The 18,724-nt window shown below is 37.5% G+C and overlaps 9 protein-coding genes across 11 annotated transcripts; 5 read left to right on the forward strand and 4 right to left on the reverse strand.

The window, feature by feature from the left end:
- On the forward strand, positions 1-1,532 carry LOC124207047 (dehydrodolichyl diphosphate synthase complex subunit nus1-like). Its single transcript, XM_046604296.1, has 5 exons — positions 1-160; positions 265-850; positions 929-1,060; positions 1,118-1,349; positions 1,411-1,532. Exons 2-5 carry the CDS (start codon positions 487-489, stop codon positions 1,499-1,501), a joined length of 819 nt encoding a protein of 272 aa, XP_046460252.1. The 5' UTR covers positions 1-160; positions 265-486; the 3' UTR covers positions 1,502-1,532.
- On the reverse strand, positions 1,521-4,727 carry LOC124207041 (arginine/serine-rich protein PNISR-like). Of its 2 annotated transcripts, none has more exons than XM_046604291.1 (11): positions 4,619-4,727; positions 4,382-4,550; positions 4,101-4,322; positions 3,949-4,040; positions 3,723-3,773; positions 3,237-3,659; positions 3,085-3,181; positions 2,839-2,895; positions 2,523-2,629; positions 2,253-2,457; positions 1,521-2,058 (listed from the first exon to the last, which is right to left on the reverse strand). In XM_046604291.1, the coding sequence occupies exons 2-11, from the start codon at positions 4,458-4,460 to the stop codon at positions 1,646-1,648; spliced, it is 1,746 nt and encodes a 581-aa protein (XP_046460247.1). In that variant the 5' UTR covers positions 4,461-4,550; positions 4,619-4,727; the 3' UTR covers positions 1,521-1,645. The 2 variants fall into 2 exon arrangements, with proteins under 2 accessions (XP_046460247.1, XP_046460246.1); XM_046604290.1 differs by having other exon boundaries at positions 4,616-4,726.
- A 144-nt stretch (positions 4,728-4,871) lies between these two features.
- LOC124207043 (oxygen-dependent coproporphyrinogen-III oxidase-like) lies at positions 4,872-6,787 on the forward strand. The gene is made up of 7 exons (XM_046604293.1): positions 4,872-5,195; positions 5,260-5,452; positions 5,517-5,855; positions 5,922-6,204; positions 6,279-6,374; positions 6,434-6,507; positions 6,573-6,787. Exons 1-7 carry the CDS (start codon positions 5,098-5,100, stop codon positions 6,657-6,659), a joined length of 1,170 nt encoding a protein of 389 aa, XP_046460249.1. The 5' UTR covers positions 4,872-5,097; the 3' UTR covers positions 6,660-6,787.
- On the reverse strand, positions 6,675-8,162 carry LOC124207044 (dehydrodolichyl diphosphate synthase complex subunit DHDDS-like). Its single transcript, XM_046604294.1, has 5 exons — positions 7,834-8,162; positions 7,602-7,763; positions 7,388-7,536; positions 6,984-7,276; positions 6,675-6,919 (listed from the first exon to the last, which is right to left on the reverse strand). Exons 1-5 carry the CDS (start codon positions 7,992-7,994, stop codon positions 6,785-6,787), a joined length of 900 nt encoding a protein of 299 aa, XP_046460250.1. The 5' UTR covers positions 7,995-8,162; the 3' UTR covers positions 6,675-6,784.
- Positions 8,163-8,345: 183 nt separating this feature from the next.
- On the forward strand, positions 8,346-10,683 carry LOC124207040 (RNA exonuclease 1-like). The gene is made up of 8 exons (XM_046604289.1): positions 8,346-8,528; positions 8,587-8,729; positions 8,786-9,012; positions 9,083-9,115; positions 9,173-9,457; positions 9,521-9,762; positions 9,833-10,111; positions 10,180-10,683. The coding sequence occupies exons 1-8, from the start codon at positions 8,421-8,423 to the stop codon at positions 10,660-10,662; spliced, it is 1,800 nt and encodes a 599-aa protein (XP_046460245.1). The 5' UTR covers positions 8,346-8,420; the 3' UTR covers positions 10,663-10,683.
- Positions 10,647-16,792, reverse strand: LOC124207039 (protein HID1-like). Of its 2 annotated transcripts, none has more exons than XM_046604286.1 (17): positions 16,393-16,792; positions 16,110-16,323; positions 15,803-16,044; positions 15,572-15,740; positions 15,260-15,510; positions 14,985-15,188; positions 14,828-14,918; positions 14,636-14,761; positions 14,474-14,578; positions 12,771-12,935; positions 12,534-12,703; positions 12,363-12,426; positions 12,039-12,301; positions 11,390-11,476; positions 11,184-11,314; positions 10,965-11,123; positions 10,647-10,906 (listed from the first exon to the last, which is right to left on the reverse strand). In XM_046604286.1, the coding sequence occupies exons 1-17, from the start codon at positions 16,456-16,458 to the stop codon at positions 10,843-10,845; spliced, it is 2,571 nt and encodes an 856-aa protein (XP_046460242.1). In that variant the 5' UTR covers positions 16,459-16,792; the 3' UTR covers positions 10,647-10,842. The 2 variants fall into 2 exon arrangements, with proteins under 2 accessions (XP_046460242.1, XP_046460243.1); XM_046604287.1 differs by having other exon boundaries at positions 14,985-15,185; positions 16,393-16,653.
- On the forward strand, positions 11,637-14,569 carry LOC124207042 (slit homolog 1 protein-like). The gene is made up of 5 exons (XM_046604292.1): positions 11,637-11,791; positions 12,991-13,412; positions 13,483-13,725; positions 13,803-14,067; positions 14,138-14,569. Exons 2-5 carry the CDS (start codon positions 12,993-12,995, stop codon positions 14,464-14,466), a joined length of 1,257 nt encoding a protein of 418 aa, XP_046460248.1. The 5' UTR covers positions 11,637-11,791; positions 12,991-12,992; the 3' UTR covers positions 14,467-14,569.
- Positions 16,793-16,954: 162 nt separating the features above from the next.
- Positions 16,955-17,764, reverse strand: LOC124207049 (28S ribosomal protein S17, mitochondrial-like). The gene is made up of 5 exons (XM_046604298.1): positions 17,590-17,764; positions 17,402-17,527; positions 17,275-17,342; positions 17,146-17,208; positions 16,955-17,086 (listed from the first exon to the last, which is right to left on the reverse strand). Exons 1-5 carry the CDS (start codon positions 17,707-17,709, stop codon positions 16,984-16,986), a joined length of 480 nt encoding a protein of 159 aa, XP_046460254.1. The 5' UTR covers positions 17,710-17,764; the 3' UTR covers positions 16,955-16,983.
- Positions 17,764-18,441, forward strand: LOC124207050 (glutaredoxin-related protein 5, mitochondrial-like). The gene is made up of 2 exons (XM_046604300.1): positions 17,764-18,075; positions 18,142-18,441. The coding sequence occupies exons 1-2, from the start codon at positions 17,808-17,810 to the stop codon at positions 18,312-18,314; spliced, it is 441 nt and encodes a 146-aa protein (XP_046460256.1). The 5' UTR covers positions 17,764-17,807; the 3' UTR covers positions 18,315-18,441.
- Positions 18,442-18,724: the final 283 nt, after the last annotated feature.

Below are 18,724 nucleotides of genomic sequence, written 5' to 3' on the forward strand. Positions count from 1 at the left end.
CCAGTTTTATGTAGAGCTTCAATCCCCTAAGGGCAATTCCAGCCACGTCGACGGTCGACATTCGACAACCGAAGCCGATAAAAATTCATTTTTCCAGTTCATTTTATTATTCAGATGACCAAGATCGCAAGTTCACTTCTAAATTTACAAATTAGAACAAGTAAGTAAAATTCTAATGACAATTAATTTTCAGTAGAATATTTGTTGTGAGAAAAAACGTTTGAAGTCCGCGTCCGTAAAAACATAATTTTTGTTTTCTTGTAGGTGCTGTTTTGATAAAAAAGAGAAAATTATACCTGGAATCGAGCTAATAATTAGTTGTGTGATTTATGGCAATTAATTCAAGTGTTGCTATTTTTATTTGACATGTGTTAAAAAAGTGGCGTCGATGTAAACTGTTTGACATGCCAAAAGATCCAGCAGACCGGCATGTCATGTGACAAGTGGTCACCCTTTTTTAGTTAATTTAGTTAAATTCTATCGGTCATGGGGGTTCTTAATGTGCTCTATGTGATTCTTCATTTTATTATCACATATATTCACAACATTCATGTGGCGTTTAGTGAACTCATTGATCGTATCAAACCAGTTGTTAAGGATCGAACTTACCTCTGGCCAGCAGACTGCCATGTTTTGCTGAATGCCACGACTGTGAAATTAGGTGCAAATATAAAAGATGAACGTCTTCTCCTTCAAACTATTGGAAGTGACCTGAAACTACTTCAAAAACTTCCCATTCATGTTGCTTGCTTGTTTACTGAGAAGGATGTAAACATTGATAGAATAATAACTATTGTTGAGTGGTTTGTTAGTATGGGTGTCTATTGCATCAGTCTCTATGATCATGAAGGTATTTATTTATTACCTGTTTAATTAGTACCTTATTTTTCTAGCAAATTTGATTGATTCATAACTGTTAAAATTTTAGGTTGTCTGACTAGCTGTCATGATGAAATCAAAATCAAATTGAAAGGTGTTGCTGCCAATTTTCGCAATGGATTGAAATCCAAATCTGTTGCTGTTCATAAAGGCTTTGTAACAAAAGAATTCTACAATTTGGGTAATTGGATAGTATAGTAGTGAAATTCATTTTTCTAATTATGTTTTTTCTTTAAAGATTCTATCAATGTTTTCATCATGAATCAAAATGATGGCAAACCTATGTTTGCCCAAGTTACAAGGCAAATAGTGGGTGAATTAAATTATTGTCAAATTGATCAGGGTGTAGTGGAAAACACCATGAATCAATTCTACCCCAAAGACCCAGAGTTGATGTTACAGTTTGGCAGCTTACTGTCTAACACTACCCTAGGGTACTCCCCATGGCATCTTAGACTTACTCAGATGATGTAAGAAAAATATTGATAATTTTACTATCATTAGAATTTTATTTACCTTTTATCTTTACAGGCGTGTACCCAATCACATGAGAATACGCGTTGACCATTTAGTTTCAACCATGCTTGAATATGGTTCATGCCAACAGCGTTACGGGAAATAATTAAATGTTAATAAAACAATTTCTGACAACAGTTCCAATTTGTATTAACTTCCTATTACATAAGATTATAATTAACTCCACTCACACACAGTATATTTATTACTTACGCACGAAACATTTTCTCATTCTTTACGCCCGAATGTACTATTTCCTCCTATCTTTAGAACTAGCTCTTTCTTTCCCTTTACTGCCCATGGATTTTCTATCATTAGAACGCGATCTCCGTCTACTTACAGATCGCCTACGGTCACGAGATCTGCGGCGACTGTTGGAACGTTTCCGTTCTCGAGAACGTGATCGGCGTCTACTCTTAGGGTAATCTCTTGATCGTCTGCTAGAATATTGACAATCCCTAGATCGTGAACGTTTTCTTCTTTCGGAAGAACGTGATCGTTGACGAGAACGACTACTTCCTGCGTTCGACCGATCTTGAGATTTTGAAGTCATACTATTTTCCCTAACCACAGAAATCTCCCTTTTGCAGTCAGAAATTTTTTCACTCTTCACAGCCGAATCTTCTTTTTCTGAAGGACTCGAAGTTTCCGCATGGCCATGACCTGTAATAATACCACAAAATTAAAATTCTGCACGATGAAAAATTATTTAAAAGAACAAAAAAAAAAAAAACACACAAACTTAAAACAGGTTATAAACGGAAGCAATTTGCAACTGTATCGAAAAAAAAAAAAAACAGGTGTGGCAAGATATAGAAAGAATGTTTCACTTGGGGAAGGTGGTTTATTTGGCTTACCATGAAGACATTTATTATTGATGTCCTTGTCTACCTTTGTGCCATCTTGCAGTACTTTACTAAAACTTTCTCCACTGCTCTTATTTTTCTCCAACTCTACCGAGTGCGAAGGCTTTTCAGGGTGATTTAAATCTTTCTCAACCTGAGAAAACCGGTCGCTTGCCCGAGTTTCCTCCATCCGTTGCTGCTTCTCGTAGTTCTTACCCTTTAAAAGCAAACAATAATTAAAAAAACTATTTAAAATGTTAAAACCAACATAAAAAATCTTACGCGCAACAATTCAGCTGTCCCATCATCAAATCCACTAGTCCGGTTCACCTTCGCCGATTCATGGTCGCTGTCGTCGCCTTCACTGTCACTGCCATATTGATCCAAACCTAAACAAACATATTCAACTAGGCCATCAATCTATATTACCGCTTACATAATTTACTACGACCCATCCAACAATCATCCGAAAACAATACTGCATTGACGGTATGCATCACTTTGCTATCGACAAAGCGCATCAACAGTAGATCGCACAGAAACATATACTCGACCGTTGATTGAAAAAAGAAAAAAAGAAATGATAAAAGAAACTTACCAAGCTTTCGGGTCAATGATTTTGAAGACAGGGGGGACTGCACTTGTCGATTCTTGACTGTAGTCGATATACAACCAACTTATACAACTTTTACCAATAACCTTCTCTACTAAGATTACACATTTCTTCATCAAACCACCTCGACTAAACTTAATTACGAACACTTTCCAAGCAAACTATCAGGATCTTATCGTTCTATAATAATAGATTAGAGCTATAACTAGATTTAACTAAGGCCAGACTTGCCCTTTGCTCGTTGAGAAGCTTCCACAGCTGCTGATCGAATTTCTTCTGTTGTGACCTCCAATAATATCTCTGTCATAAGTTGACGAATCCTTACCATCTGAAAGGAGAATTGTTAGTTGAAATCGAAACTTGTTGGAATTTTCACTATTTACAATATCCTCAAGAGTTTGCGCGTTGGGAACAGCTGTTGGCGTCGACTCCTTGAGAGGAGATTTGATCTCATCGGCTGTGTCATCTTCTTCTTCTTCTTCCGAATCATCGAAACGACTGCGAGTAACTGCCAAGTCCCCTTGACCTCCAGATTCTAATTCTTTTTTCCGTCTCAACTCTCTTTCTAAAAGAAACTTTTCTCGCTCTTCTTTTTTTTGTTTTTCCTTTTCCATCTTTTCGAGACCTTCTCGGATCCAGGCAGGTAGATTTTTGCGCTTAGAAGCATCTATCGAAGGCATCGAGTTAAAGGATGATGCTCCAAGACTATCTTCGTCAGAACTGTTTGGCCTGGCCGAAGGAGGCAGTGGAAGCAGCGGAACACGCGGAGTGAAATTCATGGAAGGCGAAATCGTTGAAAGGAATGTCTGTAATAAATTTAGGTCAAATGTATTTTGACACAAGAATGCAAAATTCTAAAACACACAAACCTGGGAAGGGCCAAGTGCTGTAGGAAGGTTTGCAGCTCCTGGGTGGGTGACCTGGTTCAATAAAATGAAAGTTAAAATTTTTTGTACAAAACTTGTTAGTTCTTGATTTGCACTGATGTTCCTCAGTCTCAATAAATCAGTTTGAACTACCAGCTTAATGTCTAGTAAATATTTTTCACCATAGGAGTATATAATACATTAATGTATTCACAATATATCTAATTACTTGAGGAAATGAATGTCTGGGAACATATGGTCCATGTTGAAGAGGCCAGTTGTTAGTTTGCTGATTCAAGGATTGGGATTGCCAACTCCAATCTAAATTATATTTTACATTAGTTGCTGGCATTCTATACACCAAGTTATACTTTGTGTTACCAGAAGCAGAAGAAGTAATTTCATCTTCTTTCTCTACATCCATAGGTGCTTCACCACTTGTCACATTTGAATCTGATGGCTGTAATTCTACTGCTGGTGATGAGCGCAATAAATTAATATTGCTTTGGTAGTGACTTTGTGCCATTTCAGGAACATTCAAGACTACAGTTTCATGTACTTCTTTCATTCGAATCCACTGCTGAGCCAAAGAGGCCCAATCCACTAAAAAAGACAGTAACATATAAAAATGCAATTCAGCTAGAGCGGAGTTTGTTAATTACCAAGTTCGTGATTCATGTTTTGGTATGCGGCTGCATCCAGAGGTATCTGGTTCCCCCATTGATTACCTTGCGCCCACATAGTTTTGCAGTAAAGTTTTATATTACTCGGAATGAAGAACAGTCAACTATAGCTCTGCGAAATCGAATCGTATCTCCAACATCAGTAATGCTGCACAAGAAAGAACCAAGTTACACATATGTTCTCATGTACGCTACTTTTAGGGATTAATTTACGACTTCAATCATCACAACACTTGTTTTCCAATCGAATTGCATTAGTCGAATAAAAAGTAGTGCAAACAAATTTGCATTTGTGACTGACAAAATCTTTTCGTCTGCTTCCCTCTTACTACTCTTTGAATTCCGACATTGTCAAATTTTTCGAACATATTTGTTTCCCTACCCTATCCACCCTATCATGTATTTTGCCGTTTACTTTCAACTTTTTAACTACTAGTTTTTGTCAGAAAACTCTAAATAGAAGTATACAAATTTTTCAAATGTTACATACGTTGGACGTGACTAAAGAGATACAGCGGTGGGGGTGGGCTAAGCGGGCTAAGTCCTACGTGGTATATCAAATAACTCTTGTTTTGGTAAAAAAGCTTATCTCTCTTGAAAAGAGACTCGTGGCAGCTGAAGTTACCAGTTTTATCAAACATTTCCAGTAAAACTCTCACTCTGAATTCTTCGTTCCTTCGAGTCGTTTGTTCAAAATGAAGTGGGCTCAACCAATCGCTGTTACTTTACGTACGATGCGTACGTTATCTACGCTGGTAACATGTCACGCACGTCACAGACGAATGCTGATCAGGTAAAAATAATCATTAATTCAAATTTTCCGTGGATGTTATTTAATTTTCCAAAATGGCAACTAGATTCGCCGGACTCGGATTAGGAGCAGCTTCCTTTACAACGATCTTTGCAGCTAGCAGTAATAATACGAACGTGGTCGATCCCTCGTACGATGCTTCCAAGTTTATGGCAGAGCCGGTTACTCCCCGTTCGACTCTCATCAAAGACAAAGATGATATGAAAGTAAAAATGGAATTGTTCATCATGAAGATTCAGGTACATACTGTTTTCACTTTTTGGATGAAAGGAATATTTAACGTTTGAAATTTCGAAATTACAGGCAGAATTTTGTCGCGCGCTTGAAAATGAAGAGGACCCATCAAAAAAATTTTTCGTTGATCGATGGACGAGATCAGAAGGAGGTGGGGGCGTTACTTGCGTTATTCAAGATGGTAAGACCTTCGAGAAAGCTGGCGTCAACGTATCGGTGGTTCATGGCGTTCTCCCGGTCGATGCTGTTCGCCAAATGAAGGCTCGCGGAAAAGATTTAGTAGGAAAAGAACTTCCATTTTTCGCTGCCGGAATTAGCTCGGTTATTCATCCCAGCAATCCCCACGTACCCACTGTCCATTTCAACTATCGGTATTTCGAGGTTACCCAAGAAAATGGCGAAAAGATGGTATGTTTTAAAAGTCGTACGGCATAATCGGTATTTTTATACACGCTAACGGTCTCCTTATACAAGTGGTGGTTTGGTGGTGGTACCGACCTTACCCCGTATTATCTAGTCGAGGAAGATGTGCGCCATTTCCACTCTACGCTTAAAAAGGCATGCGATTCTCACGATCGTGGCTATTATCAAAAATTTAAAAAGTGGTGCGACGATTACTTTATGGTCAGCCATCGGAACGAAAGGCGAGGAGTTGGAGGTATTTTCTTCGACGATTTTGATGGAAAATCCAGTGAAGATTGCTTCGAGTTTGTCAAGTCTTGCGCCGAGTCCGTCATACCGTCATATGTTCCCTTAGGTAAAATTATAACTTTTATATGTATTTTGAAACGATTTCCATTAGAAATTTCAACGAATTATCATTCTTTCAAGTAAACAAGCACAGAAACGACCCTTACACTAGCGCGGAACGAGATTGGCAACTTCTAAGACGCGGACGCTACGTCGAGTTTAACTTAGTCTATGACCGTAAGTACATTTTACAAAAAAATTTACCCACATTCATATTACGTTTGCGTTCGTGCCAGGTGGAACCAAATTTGGACTTTACACTCCCGGTGCTCGTATCGAGAGTATTCTGATGTCTCTTCCAGTATATGCCGTGAGTTATAACCAAACATGTCTTAAGACCCAAGAAAACTCATTTACTAAATTGCAATTTGCTAGAAATGGGAATATATGCACTCACCACCGGATGGGACCCCAGAGGCAAAATTAACTGAAATACTGAAAAATCCTAAAGAATGGATCTGATTACGTCAACCTCAATTTTTCGCAAATTTAGTCTCAGATGTATTACTATTTTTTGTTTAACACCACTTGCTCTATATTCTATAAATTTTAACATAGATGGGTTACAATAAATGGGTCATAAAGGTTTACGTCGCTTGTGTCAAAATATGATTTCTAAATTGTGATTCTTTTAATTCCATTTCTGTTAGGAAATGTTCGATTCTTTCGGTATCCTTTGTGTTTGGCAGCGGTCTTGTAATGCAAGAATTCTTCTGAGCCTCCTATAGTAAACAAATAATGAGTCTAATACCTTTGATTTACCACATAACTGATTCGTTACTTTACCATAAGGGTTGGCAAATTTTTTTGGTAGTGAAGTATAGCTTTAGAAAGATCCCAAATTGTAAATTCGGGCCATAAGACGGGTGTAAAGTACAGGGTGCAGCAAGTAGTTTGCCAGAGAAGAAAATCACTTAATCTCACTTCTCCTGAACTTCTTATTAAGAGATCAGGTTGGAGGGAATGACGAGTATAAAGACATTTTTGAATAAGGTCTTCATCAATGTCTTCGATTTTCAAAAGATCCTCTTGCACACCCCATGCAACTTCACTTATAGCATGTGTCATTTCTTCTCTTGCTGAAACAACAAACAAACAAACAAAACACAGAAAATAATTAAACATAGTCATAAAAAGGCTTCACAGTACCATGTAAATGTTGTTAGGGGATTAGTATGATAAATAATTACATGTGTATGAAAATGCTATATTCAAAATAGCTTTCGTGTTCAATTTGGTGGATTCCATTGACTCAACAACTAGCTTTTGTAAATCAGTGGGAAGTAAAGCCATGTTACCAATTACCCTAATGCCAATTCCATGCTCATTCAGTTTATCCCTGTTAAAAAGAGAGATAATATAGTTTTCAGTCAAAGTCAATTCTAAAGCTGTTTAGAATATTACTTTTCTTCCAATAATCGTTTGAACTTTTCCCTTGCAAGAGACATGAGCTGATCCACCTCTTCCTGAGAACGTCGGAAATTTTCAATACTAAAGGCATACACAGTAACTTCTTTTATTCCTAATAACAAACACCACTGCAACACTTCAGTCAATTTATCAAATCTATTGGAATTAAAAAAATAATAATATCAGAAATAGTAACATCATAAAATATTTATAACAAGCTGTTTACCCTTTTGAATGCCCTTCTATTTTCTTTACTCCACACTTATTAGCAAATCTTCGATTACCATCCATGATAAAGGCGATGTGTTTAGGTATGGCTCCACATTTTAGTACATTCACTGCAAGTGTTTCATACCATCTTAATTTTGATTGTTGAACCCAAGACATTTTTCTCTAACTTTGGTTGTGATTTAACTTTTAGTAGCAGCAAGTCATCGAGGCAATAGAAAACAGGGTTTTAAGACTCAAGATTGTGTTCGTATTAGACCTTTGAATAGCCCTTAAAATTACAACAACACCGCCGGTCAGATGACGTTTACCTTCCTCAACTTACAGCGATGCATGCACATCTTAACATAAAATTATACACATAGTGATTTACCAGAGATTATTACAAATAAACCAGAAAAATCTACAATGAAAGAAATATTAACCATGCATTGACCATTTTTTCATTCGGATTTTCCCCTCTTAAAAACTTTATAAAATTCTACATTCCGACAACGTTGTTTGATGGCTGTCAAACATCATAACACTTCAGCAGTCGATGCTAACACGTGCACACTGTCGGAAACGCTGAAGTAATAAAAAAGAATGTTTGCAGTGAAGGTAGATCAACCAGCCGAAAAAAAACCTCGGTTAGATGAAGAAGATTTTCAGGCTCTAAAAGATAAACTGAAAGCAAGAAAAAAAATTTTTAAAGTATTTGCTTTTTTAAAATTATTACATCTCATGCCTAATCTTTTAAATCTGGATTTAGACTTTCCCTTTATTCAAAATAATTGAATCAGGCACTAGTGCAAGTGTATCTACCCCCAAAGATTCACGTATTCCAATTTCAGTGAAAGATGTTCAGGATCTAATACTACTTTCAGTTTCAGGAGAAGTACGACATTTGAATAGGCAAGTGTTGATGTTTTTCATAAAGTATTGGTTGTTTAAAAACTTCATTTCATTAGGTGGTTTCTACTTACACAATGGCAAAAGATTTCTCAAACAGCAGTACTGGTTCTTGAAAATGTGTCTGTTAATGACATTGAAAATAATCAAGATTTGTTTCCTCGTACTCTTGGAATTTTTGAGGATGGAGTAGAATTGCTCAATTCTAATAATGCTGGACTTAGTTTGAGTGTTGCGTTGGCTTATTCACCCATCACCCATATGTTAAAGAGTAGAATACCAAAAGGTGTATTGAGCTCACAATTTATTTCTTTATAATTTTCCCATAGTAATAATGTTTAATTATCAATATCTAGTATACACATCCCTGAAAGAAGCCCTTGATAATGGTACTTATTGCAAAATTGTTTATGAATGAATGTTTTAGCAATAATTTATCCCAATAGGACATATCTTCAGCATCACTGATTTCACTGAAGAAAGTTATCAAGAAAAGGATACATCGGGAGATGATAGCAAAAAGCAAGACCAAACAGAAATGAATGGGCATACCAAGGGTTGTAGTAAGCCTGAATTAATGTTGAATGCCTTGCAACTGATCACTGGTTACTACCCATTTCCGGGACATGGGCGTGCAAAAGAATTTGTTTTTACGAAGGACAGATATGAACCAGTCACAGAAAATTCCCCGATGTTTGCCATAGATTGCGAATGGTGTTTATGTGTTGATGGTGATTCACACGTAGAATGATTTTGTCGAAGTATTATTTAACTAATTATATGATTCTTTTTAGGTACGAATGGTTTAGCCCGTGTAGCCATCGTGGATGAAAACTTGGATCCTGTCTACCATGCATACGTTCTTCCTGAGAAGCCTGTTAGGGATTACGCAACGAAATGGTCAGGCATTACCCCTGCACTTCTCAGGGGAATCCAAAAAAGATTGTGTGATGTTCAACAGGATATTAGGAAGCTTTTACCACCTGACGCAATCCTCGTTGGTCACTGCCTTCGTGGAGACTTATTAGCTTTAGAAGTAAAAGGAGCGAAAGCGTTTGTATTAAGGATATTGAATTTATTTAATTGTTGTCTTTCTTCCCGTGTAGTTATTCCATCCATATATTATCGATTCAGCCGTTATCTATAATATGACAGGCTGTCGACACATGAAGTCCAAGCTGCAGTTTTTGTCGAAAGTGTTTTGCGACCGTGACATTCAATCGCTTGATCGTATGGGTCATGACCCCAATGAAGATGCTTCTGCTTCCATGGAGCTGGTGTTATTAAAGATGGGAAAAGGATTGAAGTATGGAGACTCATGTTCAGGTGGTTGCTGGGATGGTCCTTCTAAAGAGAAGATACTGAGCGTAATGTCCGACTCAATAGTAAGTCTTCTTATTTTTTATTTTAAAATTTCGAAATGCCTGTGTTTCATTTATACGTTTTCTTGAAGTTCCATTCCAGAAACAAGTCAGAATCGGAATTGGATCTTCAAGACGTCCTTCTTATGAAATTTTTTACTTTCGTACAAAGTCTCGACAAAAGTACTGTTCTGATAACACAGCCAACATATGACAAGATCTATCGCCCTAAAACACCGTTACATTCAGGATTATTCGGTAATGTTAAAGCCGACTCCGTAGAGATTGTTCCTGAAACGAAATTGCAGAATATTGTTCCTACTCTAGAGTCTAGAATGAATAAGGATCTGTTGTATGTCCACATGTCTGTTGCTGACGAAGAGAAGAAGGGCAATGAGCATTTAAAAAAATTAGACGATGTCATTGCAGATGTTTATGATAAGCTCGCTATGCGAGGAATAATGATTGTCATTTTCGGAGGTAAATCAAATCCCATGGAAAATGGAATGTGCATGATTCGTGTTAAAAAGCCTTGTAGAGAAGATCTCTTGAGAGACCATTTTCCCAACCAATAAAATGTATTTTTGTTTCAAGAATATTTTGCCAGTACTTCACTTTTCATTTATAAGCACAATTTAAATATGATTTTTTTTTAGATTAGCGAGATAGAATGTGTTGATTGATGTTATAGCAAAGCTCTTTTATATTGGTAAATTTTCCGTTATACGATCCAGCGCAATTAAGTTTCTCATTAGTTAAATTCGCTGGATTTCGAATAATTTAACGGCTGTATCGTACCAAATTGGAGGATCAACATTCCTGTGAGATACAGATAATGAAACTTTCTGTCTTAAAAAAAAAAATTTGAAATACGAACCTTAAATAAATAATTCCCCACATGTAAGTACGGAACCACATAGAAGTGCCATTGTTTGCTTGATATTTTCGAATTAAGATGGGGTGTGGTACGGGTAAAAGTCCCACTAGCGTACCATGTTGCAGAAACTTCAGAATTTCGCTTTCATCAGTAAGACCCCTTAAATAATAAATGTTAAAATCATAACGGTTCAACTCTTGCCAAAATAATAATACTTACTTATCTATACAAATCTTTTCGACTTGGGGCACCAACACCTGAAGCAGACGCATAATGGTTTGCAGGGGTAGTTTTTGTTTCCAACTTAGTACCCAGTCTGGATTGGGTACCCACTGCAAACCCACCTGCATCTGAAAATAAAACACAAAGTAAACAAATACCTAATTAGCAAACCAATCATCGCACAATTTACAACATTGACTAACTTGTGATGCAGTGCCAGGGTGATGTAGGACATGCTGCGAACTTTCCGAGCTTGATGATTTGTGTGAAGTTGTCGGTGAGAGCGGTTGCTTTTAAAAATATAACATTGTTAAATTAACATTTTAGACGCCGAAAGTTTCAACAGCTCTCAAGCTACAGACTTTTCTTATCTTAAAATGTTATTGACTTCTTATCCGTTATTTCTTTCAAGATAAGATAAACAAAGTACTCTAACTTTGCTTGACAAGGATATGGGGAAGTGAGAGCCTGTCAGTTCTTGTTGTCAAGTCAAGGGCTAACGAAGTCAGAACTTATTGGCCCCATCTGTTAAGGTATTGGCCTTATTCAGGCGGTTTTTTGTGTAGATTTCAAAAAATTATTTGAAAGTTATCAGCGCGCTAAAGGTAATGAATGATTTGTTTTCATATATCTTGGTCTCATTAAAATGCTAGGAAAGATTGTTCATGAATAACAAAAAAAAAAACGCAAGTAGGGCGCTCTTTCCGTAGTTTCGTATTGTTCACTAATTATTGAAAATAGTACTAGGGATGTAAGTAGCAAATCCAGAATATATAGTTCTTTTAAAATGATATAGCAAAAGGATTGAAAATGGGAATAAGAATAGAAAAAAGTTCCGTTTTTCGGACATACCTTAATATGCGTCCCCGAAACATCAACGATGACAGGCTCACTATGGAAGGCGCCTTGATCTACAAATTCTTTGTCTGCCACTTCCGAGCTATTATCTTCGTCGTCTTCTTCGCCCTGGACCAGGGCTGTAGCGCGCTCTTCTATCTCATGACTGACAGTAATGTTCTCCAAAGCCCCATTGACTGCAACAGCGGCACCAGTCAATTGACTCAGTTGCTGTAATGAGGGATGGGCCGTTTCTTGCTCGGTAATTTTTTCAATCCCTGACGAAGATATAATAACCGTAATTTAACGAACAGAAAGATAAATAGCGTGTAAAAGTACCAGGCATGATAGCGAGAGAGCAAGTATGTGTTCCCGGTTGCGCAGGCAACGCTGGATGAGAACCCTGTAAATAATGCAGATTATTTTTAAATATTTATCACAAAAATTTATCTATGATCAATATGAATGTGGAGTCGTTAAACGATAAATGCGTCCAAATTCCAACGATACCTCCATACTGGGAGCCTCCTTCACAGATTCCACAGACGGTTGACGACCGAGTTGCTTACGGCCACGACGGGACAATGAACGATTAATAGTACCGCAGTCAGTCGGCAAACTAGCCAGCGCGTGAAACACATGTCTTTTACGTATGATGGTGTAAACTAAATTAGCATTGCCTATTGACAATGAATAAATGATCAATATGCAGAGAAGGTGAAGGCAGAGACAGCGTTATTTACTTACCATCAAACTGATACTGTATTATGTTGTTAAATATCTCGAGAAGGAAGAAAACGAGATGATGGTTGTTGGGGGCTGAAAACAGAAACCATGGAGTACTGAATGCTTCCAATAGATGAAGCAGTTTGGTGCTAGCCACCATAGACAGCGTCTTTAGATAAGGAGATACTGGAAAATAAAATAGAATAAATTAGTAAACAAAATTTATGATTAAATTCAATAGAGATGCATTTCCGCTGGATCACTGCTGCCTTGTTGGTGATCTTGTTGACTACCGCCCCGGTGGACTCTCAAAAACGCCGTAAAGGCGAAAGGAAAAAAGAATCCGAGGCTACCACTGCTGCACCGAAGGTAGAGGTGAAACAAGAAGGGGGAGGGGGAGGAGGAAGACGTTCGGGACGTCACACGACTACTACGACTACTACCACACCGCCAACTACCCTAGCTGTTGCTGAGGAAGAAGTGGAAGAGGAAATTCAGATCACCAATGAATCTCGGTCGCCTGTAAATGTGTGCCCTCCCGAATTGAAACCTCAAGAGGGTAAAATTTTACCATGCACCTGTCGTGATGAACTGGACGAAAATGCTCTGATGATTGAATGTGTCGCTCTTACAAGTGCACAACAAATGCATAAAATTTTCAACGTAATCGTGGCAAATATTTCGTTATAATCTGCATCAGTTCCGATAAAGATTTAAATTTTTTACTCCACAGACTTTGCTTCTCGGTAAGCGGATCGACGCACTAGAAGTTCGTAACTCGACTCTTGGACCACTTTTGGCTCGTCAAACTGCCCAAGCTTATGTTGGAAATATGCTTATGAGAGGCAATGAAATCACCGAACTTGTCCATAATACATTTCAAGGAACCGATCAAATCGTTGGACGTCTAGATCTAAGTTCAAATCGGCTTACCAGAGTCAATTTTTCCATGTTTGACTCGTTCACTCAACTGCAGGTAACAAAAATAAATTTATTCTTAAGATCTCATTCGTGATACTGATTCAATGTGTGTGTGCGGGAAAAAAAAAACAGGTCCTGAACTTGGGCGAGAATCAACTGACAAACATTGAAGATGCCGGTCAAGCGCCTTCTCTAAGAGTACTTTATCTCTACTCCAACAAGATTGACACGATTGCTCCTAAAGCATTCCGGCGTTTAGGCGCACTAGAATATCTCGACCTTCGCTGGAATAATCTGCAAGTTTTAGCTCCTGGTGCGTTTCACGTTTCCTCTGATCGGTGGCAGCTACGTTTACGTGCCAATCAACTAAGTTCACTAGAACAGGCTTTTTCAGAAGGTGCAATTTGTTATAATTACATAAGATAAAAAGTACTAAATCAAAACCTAACCGGATTTACTCCTAACAGATAATATGCCGTATCTTGTCGACCTAAGTTTAAACAACATCGCATCCCTAACAGACAACATTTACGGACCTATAATCGACTCGGCTATTTTGGAAGGTTCAAAATTCTATGTGGCGGGCAATCCTATCGCGTGTGACTGCAGCCTTGCCTGGTTAGTAAAAAACGCACGACTACTATCCATCGTGGTTGGTGCGAGGTGCGATGGTGATGGCTCACCCATCGCCGATCTTGGCCTTGACGATTTCCGCAAATGTCCTCCTCCAAGACCATGGAAATCTCAGTTGGACAAGACTTTAGCTGAGTTGGCAAAAGATAACGAAACGAAGTAGAACTTACCATTTACGAGAATTGTCAGTAGACAATCAAACAATGGCTGAAGACGTTGATGTCCTGTAGTGATTATCTTGTGGAATACAACCACCAGCAAATCGGCATGCGTACCTAAAATTCATTAGAATAACAAAATTGTTTTGGAATCAATAATATGTAAATAACCACCTGTGAATACTGGAATGTCCATGGGGACGGTCGCCGTATATGGCTTATTCAGACGAACTCCAAAATTTCGTTCACCACTCAACAGAAGAAGGATAAAAACTCCAATGTGCATTAGTCCAACGCGAGCTAAGCAAAAAATTAAATATCGGATTATCATATTATTTCTTCAGCCGTCTAGGTATAGCGACTTACACTGATCAGCACGAGAATCATTGAGATGAAATAGAATAGGAACTAATACATCGAGTACGTCACTCGATTTTAGGACATAGTACAGGAATTTCTGTTATGAAAACAATTAATTGAAAAACGCATAGTCTGAAAGAATTTGAGAAGACAGGATAATTACCTTGTTAAAATCGCACACCTTCCAGAAAAACACAAGTAATTCTTGGTGATTCTGAACTTTCTTATTAGAATTAGGCAGGTATGTTTGTATCAAAGGATTTTTTAGGAGACGAGTGAATCCATGAAGCATGAAAGCAAAGTCTTCTTCTCGGTGAATGCGCGACAAATAATTGATGAACAAATTTTCGTGGATCATTCCGCTCTGCTGCACCAATAAATTAAAGCAACAAATGTACTTAAACTGAATGTTACAAATAACTTAAAACTGATTTATACCTCGTCAATAGTATTCAATTGCGAGCATTGAGCAGATGAATCCCAATCAAGAGTAACAATTAGGAGTTGTAAAGCTGTCTCTACCAAAGGTTCACGACTGTCGGTGAACAGTAAATGATTATATGGTAAACCGAGTCCAACGGGGTCATATGCACAGAGGACATTCAAAAGTGAAGTAAATAAGGGCAATGCATGGCGATTCTCCGGTGATGTGAAATGTTGGACCCATTTGTTAGGAGCCTCACTTTCACCTAAAACATCGATTTTAAAATGTAATTTGAAATGTATAAAAATAACAGAAAAACTACTTACTCCCAGGTGGATGATACATTGCTTGACTAAAACAAGTCAACAGAAGCTTCAAAATCTCATTTCTATTATTATCAAGGCGTGGATCATGTGGAGCAGCATGGGCAAACCCAACACCAGCTTCCCATATAAATTCACAGCTATCTATTGAATGGAGATCTTCATGTTTGTCCTACAGGATAAATTCAAGTTACAGAAAAGAAACCTAAATTTTATATAATGGATATAACTTACAGGTCCAAATTTTTTACTAGAATAAACTGTGAAATCTGGGCAAAAGAGAAGATCACAAAGTGCATTTAGTAAAGATTGGGCAAGGGGAACAGATTCTTCTGCATGGCCCTCTGGATTTTCACCATCATCTTTGAACTGTTGCTTAGAGCTACTGGGTAAACTAGACCAGAAAAAACTACGCCAGTCAGGATCTTCGAAGATGTAAGGAAGCAGTCTTGTGAGTATGCGAACACAGTTGATAACTAGGATAGAAAATAAAGTCATATGAAAATAAATGCGGAAAACTTGCATTTAAAGATTACTTTACCAGTACTATGTTCTTGCTGAGTAGCACACGATGAGTCTGCAGCACTTACTAGTCTTTCAACAGCTTTGTAGCATAATGTTGCTAAATTTGATGGACATTCTTCTCTTAGAACACGTATTTCTGTAGCAGGAATTAATGTAAAAACATCTTGGATATTTGTGATGCTCTCTGACCAAAACTGGGACCAGAAAGTGTTATCCGAAGGATCAATGGGCTTCATTTTCATAAATTAATATCGAAACGTTAAAGAAAAAACAGATTTTTAAATCTTTTGAATTCTGACCTGTGTTTTTGATGTAAGTTGAACAACAGCTTTACGGAAGTTGAGTTTTGTGTCAGCATTACCCATTGCAAAGGCTATACAGAAACAGTCAAACAAATAAGCCTTTCATGTACAGTACATGAATTCAGAAGATGAAAGAACAATGAAATAGCTGAAATAGATACAGAAGCTAAGTGCCAACTGCCCAAGTCTCTGACAAGCGACAAGGCCGACAACTGACAATCAATAATACGTCACTCACACGAGTAATTTGTAACTCATGCAACGTAGGCAACACAGTCTTCACCAGTGAACTGATACTGATCCGATTCCGTGTCGTTAAAAAACGGATTTTTTGAGGGCCGTAGAACGGATTGGTTTCCGACTTTTCCGTTCTCTTACGCTAGAGTCGCATGAAGGCAATAACGTTATGCCTACCAGTACCCTCTAGCGCCTCTAGCTGATTCATAATCGGATTCGTTTCAGTTAACCGATTTTTGATAAATCAGCGCGTTGTTCAAATCAGTGAGCGGACCCGTTTCCGTTCACAGATTCGTTTCAGTTTATTATCAACTTGTTTTTATAATAAGAAGCCCACAAGGCTTTTATCAACTAAACAGCATAGGGTTCATCATGTTCAAACATGTGATATTTTTTGTAAGTATCTTTATCTGAGAAATCTCTCTTTCCAACTTGCCATCCTCTGTCCGGAGCCCTGTGTAATGTATACATTTAATGAGAAGATTCAACATGTTGAAGCAGAAGTGGAAATACCTGGTGTAATCAAATCCAGATGGATTTTTCCCATAAAGTTCATTCCTGGCCTCAATTTCATCACTGAATGTAAAAATATGCAAGCTGTTTGAAATAGCTGAAATAGGTTACAAAAAAAAAATAACTTACCGATATTTGCCCACAACAACTTTTTTCCCTGTTATAGGATCTGTTATATCCCCAAATGTGTATACAATCTAGCAAAATAATCACAACTGTAAAAATGCAAATCTTTTTAGAGTGAATTTTCATTAACCTTATTGACTTGGTGGGTGATGTTTTTCGTCAGCTTTTTGGGTAACAGATCAATCATCACAACATCACCAGGTTTGCACACACTACTTGGATCATGTGCGTACACTGTAACATGTTTTGAAAAGTGCTAAAAAATATAGAGGCCTACAGTTAAAAAATTTTATATAAATAATAAAAACCAAAACTAACCATATTCAAATGTGTATCAAATTCCATCACTTTTACTTTGAATTTTGCGGCGTTCTTCAAGTCTGACGGTAAGCATCGGGCAAGAACAGATGCAAGCTTAGAAACCTGTAATGCAGCCATATTCGTATTCGGTTGCAATGTGTCGATTTTAAATGTTATGTAAAAGCAGATAGGGTTCATTCACCTGTCCTAAATTCAATTAATCAATTTTCCGCAAGATGACTGGTGTCATGCAAAAGTGTTCTAAAGTCTTTCTTCAAGCGGCTGTGCTTAACAGGCCAATTTCAATAGCCTATCTTTGCACTGTGTCACCAAAAGATCAGTATGAACAGATGGTTAAGAAAAACAAAGTTGTTGTCTTCATGAAGGGGGTTCCTGAGCAGCCTATGTGCGGCTTTAGTAATGCAGTTGTTCAAATTTTCAGAATGCATGGAGTAACAAATTATGATGCTCACAATGTTTTGGCTGATGAGAGTATTCGTCAAGGTAATTTTGAACATTACTCAGTTTAAAAGAAATTGTAACCTAACATACATGTTTCCTTTTTTTAAGGTATCAAGGAATTTACAAACTGGCCTACAATACCACAAATTTTCATTGGTGGTGAGTTTGTTGGTGGTTGTGATATTCTTTTACAAATGCACAAAAACGGGGAGTTAATAGAAGAACTACAAAAAGTTGGAATCCAATCAGCTTTACTTGAACAAGAAAAAAAGGAAGAATAACTTGAAATTTTATTTGTTTTTCATCAACTGTATTTCTCAGTCACAATAATTTTTCCTCCGTCAGCTGCTTTAGGACTTCCCCAACAATCTAAATTCATGAGAAAACAATATCACATTAAACTTTCCTGTAATAAAGCCTGTTTCCGATTCATCCACGGTTCTGTCATAGACAAAGACCACTGGTTGAAGCTCTTCATAAGAAAATTAACATTTAACATGGCCAACTGTCGCCAGAATTCTTGCTACCCTTCCTCCGATTTCTCCAACCCCGTATTACTTGTCCTGCCCTCTAGTGTACGTTTTCATCTCTACACTCTGCTTACTTCTATTCAATTGCAATGATTCAATTGATTTCTCTGCTTTTGTAATTAGCTAATGTCAAAATTTAATACAATTTGACTTCTTAATAA

The sequence above is a fragment of the Daphnia pulex genome, chromosome 11 (assembly GCF_021134715.1).
Source record: "Daphnia pulex isolate KAP4 chromosome 11, ASM2113471v1".
Taxonomy (NCBI): Eukaryota; Metazoa; Arthropoda; class Branchiopoda; order Diplostraca; family Daphniidae; genus Daphnia; species Daphnia pulex.

What these genes read in the sequence shown, in the direction of transcription:
- LOC124207047 (XM_046604296.1), top strand. Translation starts at nt 487, where the DNA reads ATGGGGGTTCTTAATGTGCTCTATGTGATTCTTCATTTTATTATCACA. An exon ending in AAAAGAATTCTACAATTTGG is followed by an intron (nt 1,061 to 1,117) that starts GTAATTGGATAG and finishes TTTTCTTTAAAG; the next exon opens with ATTCTATCAATGTTTTCATC. An exon ending in CTTAGACTTACTCAGATGAT is followed by an intron (nt 1,350 to 1,410) that starts GTAAGAAAAATA and finishes TTATCTTTACAG; the next exon opens with GCGTGTACCCAATCACATGA.
- LOC124207041 (XM_046604291.1), bottom strand. Translation starts at nt 4,460, where the DNA reads ATGTGGGCGCAAGGTAATCAATGGGGGAACCAGATACCTCTGGATGCA. An exon ending in AAACATGAATCACGAACTTG is followed by an intron (nt 4,323 to 4,381) that starts GTAATTAACAAA and finishes TGTCTTTTTTAG; the next exon opens with TGGATTGGGCCTCTTTGGCT. An exon ending in CAGCACTTGGCCCTTCCCAG is followed by an intron (nt 3,660 to 3,722) that starts GTTTGTGTGTTT and finishes AATTTATTACAG; the next exon opens with ACATTCCTTTCAACGATTTC.
- LOC124207043 (XM_046604293.1), top strand. Translation starts at nt 5,098, where the DNA reads ATGAAGTGGGCTCAACCAATCGCTGTTACTTTACGTACGATGCGTACG. An exon ending in TGTTCATCATGAAGATTCAG is followed by an intron (nt 5,453 to 5,516) that starts GTACATACTGTT and finishes TCGAAATTACAG; the next exon opens with GCAGAATTTTGTCGCGCGCT. An exon ending in GTTTAACTTAGTCTATGACC is followed by an intron (nt 6,375 to 6,433) that starts GTAAGTACATTT and finishes CGTTCGTGCCAG; the next exon opens with GTGGAACCAAATTTGGACTT.
- LOC124207044 (XM_046604294.1), bottom strand. Translation starts at nt 7,994, where the DNA reads ATGTCTTGGGTTCAACAATCAAAATTAAGATGGTATGAAACACTTGCA. An exon ending in ATAGAAGGGCATTCAAAAGG is followed by an intron (nt 7,764 to 7,833) that starts GTAAACAGCTTG and finishes TAATTCCAATAG; the next exon opens with ATTTGATAAATTGACTGAAG. An exon ending in AAAATTTGCCAACCCTTATG is followed by an intron (nt 6,920 to 6,983) that starts GTAAAGTAACGA and finishes TGTTTACTATAG; the next exon opens with GAGGCTCAGAAGAATTCTTG.
- LOC124207040 (XM_046604289.1), top strand. Translation starts at nt 8,421, where the DNA reads ATGTTTGCAGTGAAGGTAGATCAACCAGCCGAAAAAAAACCTCGGTTA. An exon ending in GAAAGAAGCCCTTGATAATG is followed by an intron (nt 9,116 to 9,172) that starts GTACTTATTGCA and finishes TTATCCCAATAG; the next exon opens with GACATATCTTCAGCATCACT. An exon ending in ATGGTGTTTATGTGTTGATG is followed by an intron (nt 9,458 to 9,520) that starts GTGATTCACACG and finishes GATTCTTTTTAG; the next exon opens with GTACGAATGGTTTAGCCCGT.
- LOC124207042 (XM_046604292.1), top strand. Translation starts at nt 12,993, where the DNA reads ATGCATTTCCGCTGGATCACTGCTGCCTTGTTGGTGATCTTGTTGACT. An exon ending in ACTCGTTCACTCAACTGCAG is followed by an intron (nt 13,726 to 13,802) that starts GTAACAAAAATA and finishes AAAAAAAAACAG; the next exon opens with GTCCTGAACTTGGGCGAGAA. An exon ending in AGAACAGGCTTTTTCAGAAG is followed by an intron (nt 14,068 to 14,137) that starts GTGCAATTTGTT and finishes TACTCCTAACAG; the next exon opens with ATAATATGCCGTATCTTGTC.
- LOC124207039 (XM_046604286.1), bottom strand. Translation starts at nt 16,458, where the DNA reads ATGGGTAATGCTGACACAAAACTCAACTTCCGTAAAGCTGTTGTTCAA. An exon ending in GGACATTCCAGTATTCACAG is followed by an intron (nt 14,579 to 14,635) that starts GTGGTTATTTAC and finishes AATGAATTTTAG; the next exon opens with GTACGCATGCCGATTTGCTG. An exon ending in ACCCTGGCACTGCATCACAA is followed by an intron (nt 11,315 to 11,389) that starts GTTAGTCAATGT and finishes TTTTATTTTCAG; the next exon opens with ATGCAGGTGGGTTTGCAGTG.
- LOC124207049 (XM_046604298.1), bottom strand. Translation starts at nt 17,709, where the DNA reads ATGGCTGCATTACAGGTTTCTAAGCTTGCATCTGTTCTTGCCCGATGC. An exon ending in TTGATACACATTTGAATATG is followed by an intron (nt 17,528 to 17,589) that starts GTTAGTTTTGGT and finishes TATATTTTTTAG; the next exon opens with CACTTTTCAAAACATGTTAC. An exon ending in TCACCCACCAAGTCAATAAG is followed by an intron (nt 17,343 to 17,401) that starts GTTAATGAAAAT and finishes TTATTTTGCTAG; the next exon opens with ATTGTATACACATTTGGGGA.
- LOC124207050 (XM_046604300.1), top strand. Translation starts at nt 17,808, where the DNA reads ATGACTGGTGTCATGCAAAAGTGTTCTAAAGTCTTTCTTCAAGCGGCT. An exon ending in TGATGAGAGTATTCGTCAAG is followed by an intron (nt 18,076 to 18,141) that starts GTAATTTTGAAC and finishes CCTTTTTTTAAG; the next exon opens with GTATCAAGGAATTTACAAAC.